Below are 19,011 nucleotides of genomic sequence, written 5' to 3' on the forward strand. Positions count from 1 at the left end.
CTTCTAATTACTAAGACTCTGAAGTGATCTGCATTTAAAACTTGCACTAATAATCTGATAGAAAAACTTATATGAAGAAAACTGAACTACAGCCCATTGCATTCATCAAAACAGTGTGCCTAGAAGAACAATTTTGCAGTCTGCAGTAAAAATTATACCAAAATCTGGTAGTATAAGTACACACATAACTGTACATAGAGGTAGTTATGAGACATCTTAGGAGACAATATGTATAGAACAAAAAGTAATGTGAAACATGTTGGGAACAAAGAATAGAAAGATGCTTCAATTTCAGGAAGCCCAATTCAGAATTAAACAAAGAACATCATAATGGACCTTTATTGTCACTGACAGTTATTAACTTTTTTTAGTTTAAAAAAACACACTTTTTTTGAACAGTATTCTTAATAATGTTCAATCTGACAGAACTCATGCATCCAAATGTAGAAAAAATATGTTTCTATTACCTTACTACTTGAATATTTCAGCATGCTGCAAAAACAGTACCTGTGATTTCCTAAAACTGTTGATTCTAATAAAAAACTAAAACAAACTTAAATATAGTCTGGTTTTCAGTAATTTACTTTTCCAAGGGATGGATAATACTGCAATTTTTATACCTGATGATTTGCAGCTTGAAAAAAATAGGAGAATACTAAAATTTTCTTTAACATCACTCCTGTCTGAACACACACATACATATTTTTACATTACTTCCTCACTGACTTTCTTAATGCTATCTATAACTCAAAGTTCAGGCTATATTATACTTACGCATTACAGCTCTCCTTACTACTCTCATTTTGCTTGTGCAAATCAGCAATTGCATCATTGATGTTACTTATATTTTCCTGCAATCTAGCGATTTCATTCTTTTTTTCCGTGATTTTTACAGTATACACTGAAATTAAAAATAAAAATAAAAAGTAAGCATATGTATTTTGAACCTATCCATAAAATAAAAAGTCTACATTCAGAATGATTCAAAATTTCTTCCAAAATACTTAATCTTGATACTGCCAGATGAGTGGACAGCTTGCAATTAAGCAAAGCAACAACAAAGTGAGTCAAAAACTTGGGGAGTTTCAGCTGTGTGGCGAGTACCTTAATTATCATCTAATATTGTGAGATTGACTTTGGAAGAAAAAAATTATTTGCTGTTTGTGCATCCCAGTCTATATAAAACTGAAGTAACTATTAATGGTAGAAATCAAACCACTCTTAACAGTTAGAGCTGACCCTTCTGGTTTTTTGCAGTCCACAGCATCTGCAGATACTAGAAGTAGTATACAGGGAAACCAGAGTGTAAGCCACTTTGCCCTCAGTAATGCTTGCAGCTGGGGAGACTGACTAAAGTACAAAAGTTGCTTGAGATAAAGGGTCTCTTTCAAACATTTGTTTTCTTTTACAGAAGTCCAGAAACACAAATGTTTTGAATGGGAAAGCTGACTACAGGAAGGGAAAATAAAACCATCACTAACGGCAAACTATTACTAGAAACAGAAACAGAAAAATTAAAATAAAAAGGGAATTTACTCAAGGTGGGAATGCGTAATGTATGACAAATTAATATAGGACACAGAGGTTAATTATGAAAAACATGCATTATAACAACAGAACCTCAAGCACTATGATATTTGTGGAGATTCTTAAGGCAGATTCTTAATTCTGCCTTTTCTAACAGCAGACAGCTGACAACAATTTCTGAATGAGTGGTTAGTAGAGAATCCATATCATTGAACATGATCAGCATTCTCTTTCACAAGTAAAAGCTGTGAGAGCTATCGTGCATGCTCACGTTGCAATGCAGTGAGTACAACCTAGGTGTACTTTTTTTTTCTCTGTGCTGTTTATTTCTTATTTTTTCATACAAGGTTTCAGATTTATTAGTGCCAAATCATCCCTTGCCATCACTGCTGCCCTGATGCACTATATGCCAAAGTTGGTAGCCCTAAACAGAAGTCAATCACAGACATCCCGCCCTTCTCATCTACTTAACCAGGAAGGGCATCCTGCTTATGCGAGATGTGTCTTGAGTTGTTTGAAGTACTGCTCTAGAACTTCAGGTCATCCTGAAGTTTGGGTCTGGTTTTGCAGTACTTGCTATATATTCACTTTCAATGCCAGCTGCATTTATATCAGCAAAAAACACTTCTCAGAGAGAAACATCAGTCAGTGAAAAGCAAAAGATTCTCAATGTATTTTAATATCTTGAGTTGTCCTGAATATCTTAAATATCTTAATATTTTCAATATCTTAAGTCAGTAACTTGCCTCTACTTAGCATGAAGCATAACTATTGGACAACTGACATATGCTTCATTTCTGTAAAAAAACAGGTGTATTTGGAAGTTTCTTGCAGGTGACATTTTGAGATTTACCAAGATATAACATAACTGTATTAACTAAATGTCTATTACATAGGCAAAGCTATACACTTTACATTTCATTTAGTATTTTCTATAGATGAGCACTTCTGTGACAAGTGTGAGTTGTTCTACTCACCCTTTGCTTTCGCAAGGACCTTGTGGATGAGCACCATCCCACCCAACTTTACAATGCAAGCATCTGCTTCAGAACTAGACACCCATGGCTCCACACACTCAGCAGAGACAACAGACATTTTTTAAAGCTTACTTTATCTAATCTACTTTAAACTCTTTCTTCAGGATGAGACAAATCATACCCTAAAAGTGCCTACTTCCCTCCACTGGTTGTAAAGGGACTCTACCCAAAAAGCCTGTGGAATCTCACACTAAAAGTCTGAGGCTGAATACTACAACTGTTCCTCTGCCAAGTAATACTCACACAGAGACGAAATTAAATCAGTGGAACTGTTTCTGGGTAAGTTTTTGAAGGATTTAACCTAAACTTTTAAAAGTCTGAGTGTTGGTTGTGAGTTCACACATATTTAGATATCTCTGAACTGAACACACAAATAGCTATGCCATGTTACTACATAGCCTTTGGATTTTCCCTAAAAGCACCCTCATTTACCATAAGCTTGCATAAATGTTAAGAAGAAACTCAACTTTAAGATTCAATTATGTGACTGAAGAGTTAAAACAGAATTCTAGATGTACCAGGTTTAGTGTTACAGATGTTTTAATGTTTAAGATGTTTCAATTTAATATTGATAATCTTCTTAATGAATAAGTACTTGCTTTGACATATCAGTCAAGATTATTAGAAATGTTGCCATCAAGAGGCACACCAGTCAAACTAGAACTCTCTCGTTCTTTTTCCTGAAGGTTATCAGCTTCAATTTCCACCTATGAAAGTAGTAGTGATGTAGTGATGAGTACAGATGTCATCAGATTGTCTAAAGAATAGTTTCCATACCACAACCATTCTCATGAGTGAGTGATACCACATAGTAGCATGGTAAAAAAAATCAGTCCAGACCTAAGTCCGTAATATTATGCTGTCTGTTAGTCCTGGGGAAAAAAGAATTTGATGTGGAGCAAGACTTTCTGATTGGGTTTACTGTTTTGAATTCCAAATAAAATTACCAGCTGCTTGATTGCAGAAAAGAAGAACCAGGCTTGAGTAGGTAGTAGCAACTGAGAGAACTTTCATTATTATAAGAAAACAGAAAGAGAGAAGAAGCAGTGAGGCAGAGGTCCAAATCTGGAAAGAACAAAAAACATGAAGAAAGAAAGGGAGGCAAGTGGCAGATGTATTGAGCAAGCACAGCTGAATCAAAGAACTGCCAGTGACTGTGAGGAGCTACAGAGTAAGAGCAGGAAATGGCGCAGCATGAAACTGGCTGTCTATGAGACAGCTGAACAGCATTAGCTGAAAGTCGCAAGCAAAAGCAAAGTCTGCTAGGGAGAATGAGCAAGTATTGATGGCAAGAGATGAGGTAGGGTGAGAGCAGGACACGGGACAGCCTTCATTATTAGGCTTGCTTCCGCCCCTGAAACACAGAACATGTACCAGGACTAATGAAACAAAAGCAGTGTGTTCAATGTCTAATAAAATTATAATTTATCACTACTTACAATTTATCTGTTGATTCACATGTTCCTTAGCATAAGAAGTTTGTTCTAGCTGGAAAACTAAGAAAAAAAGAAACAGTTTTTCACATATATATATACACGAGTTGAGCTGTGAAACAAATGTATGTTGTGCATTAATTGCACAAACACTGATTAACAAAGATTTTAACAAAATATCTAAATAGCAATTTTACTATTAAATAGCTGTTAGTACCGCTCTCCATAACCTCACAGCTAACAAAACATTATGTAGGCAAACACCAAAACCTTAATATAAATTTATTTGAAGTTAATATAACTGTTTAAAGCAGAAAAATCACCACATGTACTGTATTAGTAATTATTAATTAAAAAATATATGATATAGTGACCTACCAAACTCGAGCAGAAGTTTGTCTAAGTTGCTCAAAAGCCTGTCATTCATTGTGTAAACTACAAAAGAAAAATGGAATTCAAGGATTTACAGAGTCAAAAGCTTTATTGATACAATAAACAAGTCAAAATTTCAAGACAACACCATACCTTTTAAGATAAAAAGGAGAAAAAAAGTTTTAGCTGCATTTGAATTAGTATCTAAACCACTTTAGTGGAACCAAATTTCTCACTGATAGTGGTAATGGACTCACTGAAAGTCGAAACCACCGTTAGGAAAAAAGGAAGTGTATCATTTAGGTAAAGCTTTGTTCTTGGAGCAGTCCTATCTTTGAGAGGCTTAATGTTCTTAGAAGGCATGAAGAATGCAAGAAAAGATGCTTGCATACAAAATGTGTAGCCTCTATGCCAGCTGGTTTACTAAGCCTATCGACTGCAACCCTGGTAATGGAAAAGCTACTTATCCATTCTGTACATTCCTCCCATAGTAATTGCAAAGTACATTTAAATCAGAAAGTATATGCATAAGTGTGATTAAAGACAGAACTCACATACAATGGAAAGCAGATTATTACAAATCCATTCTTCTGTTTGCATAGTGGTGCTATGTGCAGAAACTCAGTTATGGGTTTTTAAACAGTTTGGGAGTCATGTAGTCTTCTAAAAAGGATGCAATCACCATTTTATCAGAACGCACTAAATGCAGGTAGTTAGCTCAGATATACTTAACATTAAGCAAAGTTATCTGATACTTAACTGTTCCACAATGGCTTCGCCATAGCGTCAGTATTGTGTAAAAAGTAAAGCCACAACAAATTCGTGATGAGGATGAGATCCTAATCCAGGATAAAGTGGAATAGAAAACAACTGCAGAATTTAACTAAAGTGGCATTAAGGCTACATATTGTAGCACTGAGACTGTGGAAACGGGAGGGGGCAGGGGAAGCATTTAAAATGCTGGATGTTTGACAGAAATGAATTTGCCTAATAGTTAAGTGAGGATCAGAACACCTAATCCAAGTGACTGGATTAGTATAGGCTGTGATAAAAACTCTGAGAAAGAGATAATAGTTTTACCAAAATGTATTTAAAAGCTTGGAACCCTAGTTCCTGGTGTCTGGAAACACTTAGGATAGCGAACAAAACGTTTTCTGAAAATACTAAGAAAAATACTACGAAATACTACCTGAAGCCACAGGTCAACGCAGAATATTTTTATTTTTACACGATGTGAAAGAAAATCCTAAGTAATTCCTAATTAGTTAGAGCATATATTAAAAATCTGTTCTCTAGAAACAGTTTAACAATGTTTGTTAGTTGTTTCCCTGACAGTTCTCATAAAAACTGCAAGACATTGGGGCGTACGCAGAAGGTACACAGATTAATGCAAAATAAAAAACACAAACATCACTTTAAACAGCGAAGAATTTCTATTCATTGGTTTATAAATCACAACACAAAGTTCACCAATAGAGCAGACTGTAGAGCTGCATATTATTAAGATACATACTATTCTATCATCTAGTTACTAAGACAGTTATGATTAATTTTATCTTTTGAATGCCTTTGCAAAAAAGAGAAACAGAACTAGAGTGTTTAATCTCTTTTTCTGTAATTTTACAATACAATTTATGTAAAGGGTAAAGTTGCAGAAAATGACACTGCTTCTGAAAGCACACATATGTAAAATACTTGCTATTCCGAATATTGTTAAAATGAAGTAACATAACTGCAAATGACAAATGCTATTCTGTGTTGTGAATTAAGAGGATACACTGGTAGAAAGGACTGAGAGATTCAATTACACTGGTAATCTACAGGATGTTTGCAGATTTTAAAAGCAGTGGTTAACACCAGCCTGAAACAAAAGACATCTAAATTTGGGACAACTGATGACTTCCAGGTTATGACTGTAGTAAAGACCGATTGTTGGTCCTGCTGGAGAAAAGTAGCATCGAACCATTAGCCAACTCTGGATGACAAATACAGAGGATGTTCTCATATGGGGCTGTTATTTTTGTTAAGCAAGCACTATAGAGCAAGAGGATGGCTCCATCAGCTTGTGCTATTGCAAAAATCAAGCACGTTTTAGGATATGTTGTGATGTTTATTTTCCAAACAATTCGTAAATCAAAACCTGTAGCTGATGTAATATATTTCACAGGTTGTTGTAATTAAATTGATAGCTTTGGTAAGAATGCATTTGTCATTTTTCTGTATTTTAATGTTAAAAAGAAATATGTAATACATAGCAATCAGTAAAACAGCTTCAAACTGCATATATTATTTCTGATGATGCTATTCAGAACGCTGCCAGAAGAAAAATATTATTACGCATCTTGCGTTTTTGTACCGCATTAATAAATGTAATTATATGGAATTTAATTGTGGCAATAAAATGTCATGTATTACAAGATTGCATTGAGTGCAGAAACCACAAACAAACTGCCTGATGGAGTCTCTAGCCATTATCGTAACACTAACATTAATGCCACTTCTCATTGCACAGTTAGCAGCAGCAGCTTCATATCCCATCTGACAACGGCCATTTCTAGGTTCTTCATTAAAAGGTGAAAAATACCCATAATCTATGAGGTAAATTTATTCCTTAAAATCAAACGCTCAATTCTACCCATTGTCTGCTGTGCAACAGTATTAATTTCTGTTGACTTTATATAAATAATTTTCATTCCAGCACGGCTCTTTTGAGAGCAAGCCATATTTCTCCTGTGTTATTCATTACTGTTTAAGACTCTCTTAAGTGAGTGGTTATTTGATTCTTCTTGAAATTTAGTAGACGTCACATTTCTAGACTAACTTTTTAACTCTTTAAAAAAACTGCCTCTCATTGTGCTGTTTATCATCCTCTGCCTTTCTGCAACACCGTTTTAGGAACCCTGTGAGGAGACCTGAACCCTGCATTCAAGGTGAGGACGTGCCATCTTTCTCAAAACCCGCTGCTGTTTTCACTCTTTCTTAACAACATCGAAGCCCTTTCCTGACTGGTGATAATTCTAGTTATTACATCTGAGTTAACATAATTGTAGGGCTCTTCATTTATGAAGTCCCTGTTTCTAACGTTTAGGTTTTAAAGCGCATTGCCACCGTGCATTATGTACCATGCCTTCATTACTGGCTACCGACCTGTCTGTTAAGTCCTCAGACAGTCAAACATCTCCTGGATTGCCGCATTTTACGTAGTCGGGCACATACCAAACAAAAGGATATTGCTGCAGATTATTCCCTAAACTCCTGGAATTTAAAAATTAAACCGATTTTTGTCAAAATGGTAGGGGGAAAATCCTATCCTGTGGGATACCACAGGGGCTACAGATGAGCGCCACAAAATGGCGGCGCAAGGGAACGGGAGCGGGCCCTCCCCTGCGGAGAGGGGTGACGGGGCCGGGGCGGCCAGGTGGCCTCTCTTCATTGTGAGGGGCCATCAACACTTGGAAAGTGATCGGGACGTGCCGGCTCTGCACCGCCTGAGGCGCTGCCAGAAGGGGAAGGGCAAGGAGAGCCATGACAGCCGTCCAGGGCCTCACCCAGGGCCGCCACGCAGAGGGGGCCGAGCGTGGCCACCGCTCCGCTCCGTCAGCTTTGTCCCCGCCGTCCCGGAGAGTATCGTGGGCGGCCCAGAGCCGCCACCAACCTACCCCGGCAGGAGCCCCGCACCCCGGCGAAAGGCCCGCTCCAGCCCCCACGGGGGGCCGAGCACCGCCTCGTCGCTCTCCTTCACAGCTGGCCGCTGCCCGCGCCACCCGCCGCCGTCAGGCGGGAAAATGGGCGGGCAGCGCCCCGCGCCCCTGGGGGGGCGGAGGGGAGAGGCGGCGGGAAGCCGGGATGAGGGTGCGCAGCCGGGCTGGAGCCACGGCCTCCTGCGTGGCGGAACGGGCAGTTCAGCCCCGTCAAATGGTGCGGAGAGGGCGGCAGGTGTCACCTCCCCGCCGCCGCCTCGCCGTCCTCCTTGCCAGGGGTGGGTGGGGGCGAGTGTGGCAGCTGCCGGCGGTCGGGCTCTCCGCTGGGAAACCTGGAGCAGCTTCACCTGCCGGGAGAAGGGGCTGAAGCCATTTTGCGAGCAGATCAATAAGCAGCGCCCGACGGTGCCCGCCGCCCATCGCCAGGGGCCGCAGCCCTCCCCTCCCTCGGGGGCACGTCAGGGGGGTGCGTGTTCCCCCAAAAAACACCCGTTTGCCTTAACAGTGAGAGTTATGAAGGAACGATCAACATTTCCGAGGGCTTCGGGGCAGAGGGCCGAGCCAGCAGCGCCGGCTGTGGGTGAAAAGCGATGAGGATGCTCCATCTACCGGGGAGAGGGCGCAGGCGGGCGGGAACCGGGCGGCCGCCGGGGAGAGGAGGCAGCGCCGCTGAAACGGGCCATCTCCTGGAAACGCGCTGGGGGTTAAACACACACACACGCACCGGGATGTAACATAAAAAGAAGAGGCTGCAGCGTGTAACTTGCTTTATCCACCCTCCGGGTCCCACGCGTGTTGCTGACCCAGCTGGGGGGGGGGGGGAGGTCAGGTGTAGCGATTGCATAAAGCCTTCTTCCCTCCATACCTCACGTCTAAAGGTGCGACCCGGCGCTCTGACAGTTTAAAAACGCATTAAAGTATCACACTTCACATCCTGGAACAGTGCTTTACATTGAAGATGCTGGGGAATGTCACCAGCCCGGCAGCTTTGACACGCACGGCAGGCTCGCCGCTCGCCGCAATGCAAGTTGCGCTAACAAAATTGTATGCGTTTATTTATTTATTGATGTGCAGCTTTACAAGGCAAAAATGCATAGCCCGGGCACGGAAGAAACTAAAACATGATACTTCCCTCCAAACGGCGGTAGCAACGGGGTTGTTTTTTCCTCCCTATGAGATTAGTGAGGCAGAGAATGGATTTAAGACTATCAATAAGCAAAGGAAAATAAATGAGGTGGGGGGGCACAGGGTGTGGGGGGGAAGACATCAGCATGGCTGATTAGAGAAGAAAGGACAGGGAAAATAGAAACAGGTCAGAAGAAACGAGCAGAAAACTCTCTCTGCCACCCGCAGCACGGGTGTCGGTCAGATGCGGTGCTGCTTTCAGAAGAGTCAATTCAACCAACAAGAAATGCAGCTTCAAAGAGAAATAGCTGACCTACCTGGCTTCAGGTCAGAGATGAAGGAGGGGAAAGAAAAGAGAGAGAGAGAAGTGGAAAACGGCATGTTCTTTTGGAAGCCACATGTCTACGGCCTCTGCTCTGTGCACCCGGCTGGCGGCGAGGCTCCCCCCTTTCCAAGAGGACCTCCGCGCTGCTCCCACCACCCACCTTCTCTCCCTGCCTGGCCCGGAGGGCGAGAGCCGCCTCCCTGCCCGGCTCCCCAGGGAGACTTTAATTCCTAGATGCCCCTAGAGCCTCCGCAATTGCTGCTTTGCAACCCCTCTTCCCAAATCATTAAATAAAACCCAAGGAGAAATCGCTTCAAAGACTTGTCCTGCCCTAAGCAATTCTCTTAAAGACCTCACAAACTTGTAGAAAAGGCAATTTAATAACAGATAACTTCAATGATGCTCATTAACACCTCCCGGTGTCCCGGTAATTTCAGCAGCGATGTCAAAGGAGGCTGGGGTTCCTACAGATCCAGGGACCCGAGCTCACCCGGAAGGTTGTCAGTCATTTCAACAGGCTTTGGATAAAGCAGCGGGGACTTCCCGGTTAATTCCCTCTCAGGACTGGCGAGAGCTGGTCCCCACTGGGGCTTTTCAGGGCCCGGGAGCTCCTTTAGCCCATTTATTTATTACAAGGACTCCCGACTCGAGGTTGTCGATGTGGCACCCACCAAAAAACGGTTCCTGCAGCTGCAGAGAAGAGAGCTTTGTGTCCCTCTGGTTCCGCCTTGTTTGTTTTGCCTTGCTTCTCAATAGCACTCCTCTGAAAAAGCAACCCCAACGCCATAAACAACTACTTTCATTACCAGCCGGCAAGCAGGAAGGACTTTTTCATAGTATCATCTCTAATCAATGATGAATGAGTTGCATTCCTCTGAAAAGAGATATGGTCAATTCAGGGCTCAGAAAGAGCTCCAAAACCCGCTCCCCCCGCTGGCAGACCCCCAGGCCGGTCACTCCGTTAGCGGAGAGTCCCGACGCTGCCTCTCGGTGGGCTCCGCTTCCTCCATGCCCCTTTCCTCTGGTTTTGGGGGGCTTCCCTCGGCGCTCCGCCCGCCGCCTCCTCCAGATGATGGAGAGGGCAAAGAAACCCAGGACCTTCCCCGCAAAAAAAGAGGCACGGCAATTTGATGGACGATTCCCGTCCTCATGCGGCTGCTTTGGGATAAACTTGCTCCCCGAAGTAGCACCGTGAATGCCCGAGCCCAGGCAGATGCCCACCTTCAGCGGTGGTCCCGATCCTGTTTCCAAGCCCGGGGTGGTGCCAGGGAGCTGGACCAGGAGCTGAACTGGCCCAGGCGTGGTGCTGCTGACTCCCACAAGGCCCCCAAAGTTGCGGAGGAGCTCCCTCGCCAGAAACCAGGGATCCCAGTTCCCGAGCAGCCTCCATCCGCAGCCAGCAACCTTCCGTAAGGGCTGGAGGCCAGCTCGGTGCCCAGACCAGCCGTGACACAGTATTTCTCCCGGGCTCAGCCTCAGAAGCATTTAGACACTACACTATCTCAGGGTATCTAATCCTGGTTCTTCACCCTCCCCCAAACACGCGAATTGTCCCCATTCCTGCTTTCTGCTAAATAAGTGTTTTCGTGACAGCCCTCGTCCCCATCCTGGGAGAAGATGTAATATTTGAAGGGCTTTTTTTTTTTTTGCATTTCCATAGACACGAAATAATTTTCCATACGACTCCTGCTCTCAGTTCCCTGCCTCCCACGGGAGGGGAGCCGCAAGAATGTCTTCTTTTCCCAAAAGACCACTTCCCATGGGAAAAAAAGAAGGTAAAAAAGGTAAAAAGGAAAAAAAAAAAAGAAAGGAAAGGAAAGAAGGACTTATTGGGGAAAAAAAACCACCTGAATAGTCAAAACCATCTAGATTTATTTGAATACTTCGGTGTTTTGTTTGATTACTTTTGTTGGAATTTTCAGTGAAAACCCTGATGGAAACCGAGGATTTTAAGCAGAGCGAAGTTTATATGTGAACACACCTCAGTTTAAAAGGAGATTTGGTGGTGTGTGTATTTACCTGCGGGTAAACGCAGCAGCCAAACAAATCCCAATGGATCGGGGACTTCAAAACTAGGTCCATAGCTACACCCTAAAGAAAATTTAAGATAAATCTTGGGCAGTAGATCCTTTCTGCCTGCAGCCCTGGCCTTGACCAGGGCCCTGTACAACGAAGGTCTTTCTTTCCAGTCTCAAAATAACTCAGTTTTTGGAGTTTTCAGTTCTTCTTTATTCTAACATCGAATATACCAGCCATGGTCTGATACTTCGTATTACAGGTAACCTAAATAATCTTTGCCGAAGGACAAAGATTTAATGAGTATGTGGTCTGAGAGTGGAAAGTGGGTGAACATCTCTGTCGGTCCGACAGCATTTTAGGGACCTTTCGGTGCTTTCGACGGTTATCAGTAATTTAAGTGGGGATCCAACCTGCACACTCTCCCTAATATTAAGCAGACTACAGCTTTAAACAAAGTCTTTTTAGGAATAAACGGAGGGATCGATAGCTGCTCTTTCAACAATTATGGCACTCTTAAGAATAAAAAGGCAAGCACACGAAACACGTCGAAACACGGGTCTTTTCCCTACCAAGCATCCCCCGCCACATCATCTTGAGCTTGAGGTCCTCCCTCCACCAAAGTTCCCGGGTGACTTGGTGGGAAACGCTCCCGAAAACCCCGAACCCGGCCCCCGGAGGGGCTGACATTTTCAGTAACCTTTTCTGTAAGCGGCCGCGGTCACTCTCCTCCGGCTGAGCATCCCCCCCACCTCCTCCGCGGGAGCAGGGTAAAAGCCAGCCGGGCTGAGAGCAGGGAGCCGCGCCGCTACCCGCTGCCCGCTCCAGCCCCGCCCGACCCGGAGCGCTCCCCGGCGCCAGGCCGGGTCCTGCCGGTACCGATCCACGGCCAAAAAAGCCCGACTGATTTCCCGGGTACCCGCCCGAGGGACTGCCTGCACTCCGGCTCTCTCGGCCAACGCTGCAGACTCGGTTAGCATCACTTAATGAACTCCCACATCTCCGGCAATCCTACCGAGACCTTTAAAGTGGGGCTTCTCGTTCCCGGGGGTATTTTTTTAATGCAATACTTAACACCAATCAAAGGTTTAAAGAATGTATTTGCACCTCTGCTGCGTTTGGAAACTCCGTCTAGGTAAATAATCCCCAAGGACTGCGATTCTGGGACCGAGGACAGCTGATGACTGCTCATAGGAAGGTGTATAGACATGTTGCTCAGCATATTTTTGCTTTAAGGCTCGGGTGGGGGATGCCCTGTCCGTAGGCCAGAGAGCACACCGTGTCGATGCAGGCCGTCTGGCCGGATTGCTGGCAGGATTTTTGATTAATCTTTTTTAATGTGCTGTTTTATTCCTCCTTCTCCAGTGGTTTCATCTCTGCAAGAATAACTCCTCACTCTACCTGTAGCAAGGGTCAGAGTCATGACCTAAATTAAAATAGTTATCATTGCCGGCTATTAATGTCACAAGTAGTGTCCCTATTACACGGGGGAAAAAAAGAAGAAAAAGGGGAGGGGGAAAGCAGAAACGGCGCGGACACGCCCGAGTGGACACCCAGGCTCACAGGCAGCTCTAACGAGACACGGGGGCCGAGCCAGGAGCCTGGGCACCCCAGAACCCTGTGCTTTCCCGGGGAGCCTCTCCTGGACGCGGCACCGGGTCCCACGGAGGTGGGGGTCGATCCTGGGGGCCCCGGTCGCGCTGCGGAGGCAAAGCCCGGCCAGGCCCGGCGGTAAAGCTCCTCCCGAAACCTGCCGGGGAAACCTGCCGGGGTCCCGGCCACGGATAAAACGCCTGAGGGAGTGGGGAAGAGACGGAGGGGCCTCTTAGAGCTGCTCTCTCGGCGCTGGTGGCACAGAACAAGGAGCCCCAGGTCCTTCCCCAGCCAGGGACAGGCCACTTCCCAAATACAGAGCCCAACGTTCATAGCTGGAGAGGGCTCAGAGCTAATGGTGCTGGGCTGATTTTCCCCCTCGGGTCACCCTTTAAATGGTTAACACCGGCTTCCTGGGTCCATTTCGGTGTTGCCTTTTCTTTCTCTTCCTCTCCCCTCCCAGCAGAGCTGCCAGCATCTCCCCATCCGGGCCGGTTTCTGGGGAACAAAGGCCGGGGACCTGGGGGACAGCCCCTCGCCCCTGCGAGCTGCTCTCGCTGCCCTTAATGAGGATTCATTTCTTTAGCCTACAGTCCTGGCTTTCTTTATGGAGCCTGTCTAGCTCTGTTCATAGCCATTAGGCTGCAGCCCAGTAACTCCCTCACCAGATCATGTGTATGCTTTAAAAAAAAAAAAAAAAGGCCAAAAGAAAGTCCTACAATAATATTAGTAATCATCATCATCATCATCATCATCATCATCATCTGGCCGGTCTCAATTAGCTACCCATTCCCACAGGCTTTCCACCCTTCAACCTTTCTAAAAGCAGAGGTGTTTCTCCATCAGCCCTTGTCCCGGGATGTTTCGAGGGCTGCTGGCCGCCCCCCGAGCGGGGCTCCGGCGGGGCAGGCTGCGGGGCGGCGGGGCAGCGGCTCCCCCGCCCGCGGGGACGCGCCCGGCGCCGCGGGGGTCGCCGCCTTCTCAGCCGCTCACTGGGGAAGCCCGGTGCTCATACCGAGGAGATTTGGGGGGTTTCTATCCCTGTCCGAAAAGGTTATTTGGGATCTTTCATTGAGCTGCCCAAATTACTGTTTTTCCCTGGCGGAGAGGACAGGGATGGGGGGGAAGGAGACTCTCCCCCAGCACTATTTATAGATTATATTTTCCTCTTCTCTAATTTTTTTTCTTCCCCCCTTTTTTCCCCTAAGCGGATCGGCAAATCAAACCTGGGTCTGTAAAGTAAAGCCGAAGAATCTCCACTTTTATTTTTTAAGTTTCTGTGGAGTGTCTCTGAACTCGTGAGTTTTGTGAGTGCTTTTATGTCTCCCCAGCTCTGTCGGGTTTTATGAAAATGAGCAGTATTGAAAGCTTTTCCATCCCGCTAGCTGTGAGCCTCACATAAATGATGTAAATGGCTCGAAGGGGTTTTTTCAAGTGAACTGTGTAGATCTGTGAAAATAATATCAGGGTTTTCCGTCAGAATGAGCTTAGCACTGTACTGAGGCGTACCATAATCTGACCCGACACCTCCGACCATCTGCGCTATCTATCTGCCTTCTGATTTACCAAATCTTCACAAGCAAAAGACAAATTGTACTTGATACTAAAGAAAAGACGGCGAGCCCCAGCCCAGCTCCATTTCTGCAGAGAAATGATTGGAGAAAATTTAAATCTGTTTAATTTCGGTCTACGGGCAACTAGCAAAGGAGCTTTCTTAAAGAAGGGAAGACAGGAAAACAAAAAATAATAAGAAAAAAAAAACAAAGAAAAAAAGAAAAGGGGAAAGAGACAACAACAAGATATCAAATTAAGAAGGCATTTCTTTGACAAGCATTCTAGGGGAAAAAAAATGCATTGCAAAGAGCAGAGGAGAGAACATATTGAGCTTAATTCAAAATATATGCTGCCTTTCTGAGCATGGTCCCTAATGTTCCCGGGAAGAAATTGCCACTGAGCAGCTATGTATAGAATAAAGAGTGACTTCTTGATTTTTTTTTCCCCGCCTTCTCTCCAGAAAACAACTCGTACCCTCACAGCTCCGAAAGTGGTTTCATTCCTGCCCCGAGACGGCTGAAGGTTGCCCCGCTTCTCCGAAGGGGCGGCCGGGCGCTCACCTCGCCCCCAGCCCCGCGGTCGCTCGCTCGGGGCGCGGGGAGGAAAAACCCGTGGGGAATGATTACTACTAGGTGATCAATATTTCAAAAGATTCCCGAAATCTGCTTTAAGTCGCTGTCCTGACCTACAAATGACTTCTCACTCCCCGCGACTATTCTCGGCGTCTATTCAGGGCCATTCAGCCGAAAACAATAAGGTTTTAAAAGTAAAAAAAAAAAATTATAAAGCTTTAGTTGAACGGAGAAGGGTGCTGGGCTCTTTGTAGATAATTCCTCGTCTTAACAGAGATGGGAAGTGACCTACAGGGGGAAGGGGGAGAGTTTTTCCCTAAATCTCGGCTCTTCTTGCGGTCCTCCCGCTGCATCCATTGTCACCGACGCTGCCAGCATCATTGTCACTGTTATGCGGCCAGTTTTTTACCTGATTTCTCAGCCCTGCCTTATCCCCCTCTCCGACCCCGGGTGTGCCGAGCTCTGTGCGTGCAGCACCGGGCCGGACCCCCCAGCTTTACCGGGGAGGTTGTAGGGGGGACCCGGCCATCCCACCGCGGGGGCCGGTCCCTCCAACTTTCCGGCAGCAAGCGGCAGCGGGTGCTGGGTCCCCCCCTTCTCCGCCTTGCCGCTCCCGGGGCGGGTGAGCGGCTCTGCCCCTGCCCGGAGCGGAGGGGCAGGGCGACGGTGTCGCGGCCCCCGGGGAGCGGGACGGGACGGGACGGGGAGCGGGGCGGGGAGCCGGGGCGGGGAGCCGGGCGGGGAGGTGCTGCCGGCCGGCGGCGCGGGGCCTTCCGCCGTGATTGGCAGCGGCTGACAGTGAGTGGCAGCCCCGCCATGGAAACCCGGGAGCCAATCTGCCGAGCCCGGCAGCAAATCAGCCGCTCCCGCAGCAGCGCGGTGGCGGCGCGGAGCTGGGCTTGTGCCTTTTCTTTTTTCCTTTTTTTTTCTTTTTTTTTTTCTTTTTTTTTCCCTTCCCTCCCTCCCCCCACGCCCGCCCTCCCCCCTGCTCCATCCTCCTCCGCCTCGCCCCTGCCCACTGCCCCCAGTCGCCGGAGCCGCCGAGCGCTCCCCATCGCCTCTCCGCCCTCCACCTTCCCTCCCGCGGCAGCTCCGCCGGCGCCGGAGGAGGCAGAAGCGGAGCGAGGGGCGGCCGCCCGGGCCGCTGCCCGCTTCCCCGCCGCGGGGGTGTGCGCGGCGGCGGCAGGCATCGCCGGGGGTGCGCGGAGCGCGGAGCGGAGCCCGGCGCCGCCTCCATGTTCCAGCTGCCCATCCTCAATTTCAGTCCGCAGCAGGTGGCCGGGGTATGCGAGACCCTGGAGGAGAGCGGGGACATCGAGCGCCTGGGGCGCTTCCTCTGGTCCCTGCCCGTGGCCCCTGCGGCCTGCGAGGCCCTGAACAAGAACGAGTCGGTGCTGAGAGCCCGGGCCATCGTGGCCTTCCACACGGGGAACTACCGGGAGCTCTACCACATCCTGGAGAACCACAAGTTCACCAAGGAGTCCCACGCCAAACTGCAAGCCCTCTGGCTGGAAGCGCATTACCAGGAGGCGGAGAAGCTGCGGGGCCGACCCCTGGGGCCGGTGGACAAGTACCGGGTGAGGAAGAAGTTCCCGCTGCCCCGCACCATCTGGGACGGCGAGCAGAAGACACATTGCTTCAAGGAGCGGACGAGGCATTTGCTGCGGGAGTGGTACCTGCAGGACCCTTACCCCAACCCCAGCAAAAAGCGGGAACTGGCTCAGGCCACGGGACTTACCCCCACGCAAGTGGGCAACTGGTTCAAAAACCGCAGGCAAAGGGACAGGGCAGCAGCCGCTAAGAACAGGTAAGGTGCTGCCCGTCCCGTCGGGGCACAGGGCCCCCCGCTTAGGGAGGCCGGGGGGCTGCGCGGGCTGGTGCGAGGCTACCGGCGGAGGCAGCGCGGCCCCGGCGCTGCGGCGAGCCCCGCCTCGGGGGACGGGGAAATGAGCCCGGGAAGTTTCTCCCCGGGAAATGCAGCGAGATAAAGTAGGAGCAGCGGGAAAACCCTACGGCTTTTTATTTGTTTATTTATTTTTAATGGAGGAGGGTCCCCGCCCGGGGTCCCCCTTGGCCGCTTTTCGGGGAGCGGGGCAGGGGAGAGGGAGAGAGACCGCCCGGGCACCGCGGCTGGCGAAGCTGCCGTGACCCGGCAGGACCTGGCGGCAGAAAGGGCCGTATTCAGCGGCTAAGCGGAGAGAAACCCCCCTTCAAAGTTTTGCCCGGACATATAGAAACCTATCCCGTATATGTCCGTCTGGAGCAGAGCCGGCAATGCCCCTCTGCGGGTTCGTTTGCAGAGAGCCGCCTTGCCCTAAATCTCCGCCGGAGCCGGCCACGAGCATTTCTTGGGAGATTTTTCTTATTTCTCTTCTCCCCACTTTTCTTTTTTTTAATCTTAAAGAACAAAACCGCGGCTCTAAATGCGCAGTGTGACCCCGACAGTAGTGGCACAAGCAGACGCCCCGGGAAGCGGGGAAGGGAGCAGAGTCCCCCCATTATCTCCTGTCCCGGGGCCCGGGAGGGGGTTCCACCCATCACCCCGCCGGCCATCGCGCACAGCCCGGCGGCGGCACGTCGGGGGAACGGGTGCTGTCACCCGCAGCCCCTTTTTCATCAGCTGAGAGGGAAAATGTAAGGCCTGCTGGAGGGGAACGGCCGCCCGGGAGATGCTGCAGGGAATGACCGACCCCTCGGATGAGTCCCGGCTTGGGGACAGGCTGCGGAGGGGCGGGACAACCGCCTCCCGGGGGTACCGGCCGAGAAGTGGGGCTGGCCTTGGGGTGGTCACCCAGTCTCAGCCGCCAGACTGGGATAACTGGTGCGAACCGGAGGTGGGGGCAGCGGCGAGGGGGTGCCGGTCGGGGGGGAAAGCGGGGGGCTGCCGGCGGGTCCTCGGGGCGCGGAGGGCCGGGCGGTGATGCTGTGTGTGCCGGTTCCTTGCAGGCTACAGCAGCAGGTCCTAACGCAGGGCTCGGTGCGGTCGCTGCAAGCGGAGGAGGAGAGCGGCGGGGAGGCGGGGGGGGCCGCCTCCAGCCCCGCAGCCAGCCTCTCCAGCAAAGCGGCCACCTCCGCCATCTCCATCACATCCAGCGACAGTGAATGTGACATCTGACACAACCGCCATGACAAACCGGGGGGAGCGGGCGGTCCAGCTAACCGGTGCCTGCCTGCCTGCCGACACGGCCGGAGCAGCGGGGCTTGCAATCGCCCGGCGGCCGTCGCCAAATCCGGGGTACCGGGCGCTCCCCAGACACACGCCGTCCGCCCGCGCCTCCCTCCCAGCCCCGCAGCAGACTGCATTAAAAAACGTGATAAAAATCGTTGTCGCCTTTATTTCGAAGGATTTGCAGAATTGATGCCTAAAAAAAAAAAAAAAATTCAAGAAAGCCCACAAAACGTTTTAAAAAAAAAAAAAGAAAAAACGACAAAACAACCGAATGCCAAGTTGCAAAATGTCTGAGCGCCTGCCCTTTTCCCGCGGGGTGTTTCATGTTGAAAAGACGCTGATCTTTTGGTTGGGTTTTGCTTTACTTTAAAGGGTTTTTATATATATATATATATAATGTTTATTTACTTATTTAAGGGATTGCTATGGTAGATTTTTTCTATTATTATTATTATTAATTATTATTATTTTTGGCTTGTTCTCTATGTGCACAGGTGACTTGTAGAGCATGTGCAGGACGAAACTGTATGAAGCAGCCTAAAACCATAATAAAATATTTGGTGAACGACCCTCGCATCTGCTTTGAA

At 48.0% G+C, this 19,011-nt stretch overlaps 2 protein-coding genes across 2 annotated transcripts in view; one reads left to right on the top strand and one right to left on the bottom strand.

Annotated features, from left to right (window-relative positions):
- Positions 1–4,426, bottom strand: part of C5H14orf39 (chromosome 5 C14orf39 homolog) — a 32,300-nt gene extending 27,874 nt beyond the window's left edge. The window contains exons 1-3 of the mRNA XM_075152474.1: positions 4,376–4,426; positions 4,004–4,060; positions 775–901 (exon numbers count right to left, since the gene is read on the bottom strand). Coding sequence (XP_075008575.1) covers positions 775–901; positions 4,004–4,060; positions 4,376–4,424 — 233 coding nt within the window. The 5' untranslated portion in view covers positions 4,425–4,426. The remainder of the gene's footprint in view (positions 1–774; positions 902–4,003; positions 4,061–4,375) is intronic.
- Positions 4,427–16,046: 11,620 nt separating this feature from the next.
- On the top strand, positions 16,047–18,733 carry SIX6 (SIX homeobox 6). Its single transcript, XM_075152475.1, has 2 exons — positions 16,047–17,062; positions 18,202–18,733. Exons 1-2 carry the CDS (start codon positions 16,491–16,493, stop codon positions 18,368–18,370), a joined length of 741 nt encoding a protein of 246 aa, XP_075008576.1. The 5' UTR covers positions 16,047–16,490; the 3' UTR covers positions 18,371–18,733.
- Positions 18,734–19,011: the final 278 nt, after the last annotated feature.

The sequence above is a fragment of the Calonectris borealis genome, chromosome 5, assembly GCF_964195595.1.
Source record: "Calonectris borealis chromosome 5, bCalBor7.hap1.2, whole genome shotgun sequence".
Lineage (NCBI taxonomy): Eukaryota > Metazoa > Chordata > Aves > Procellariiformes > Procellariidae > Calonectris > Calonectris borealis.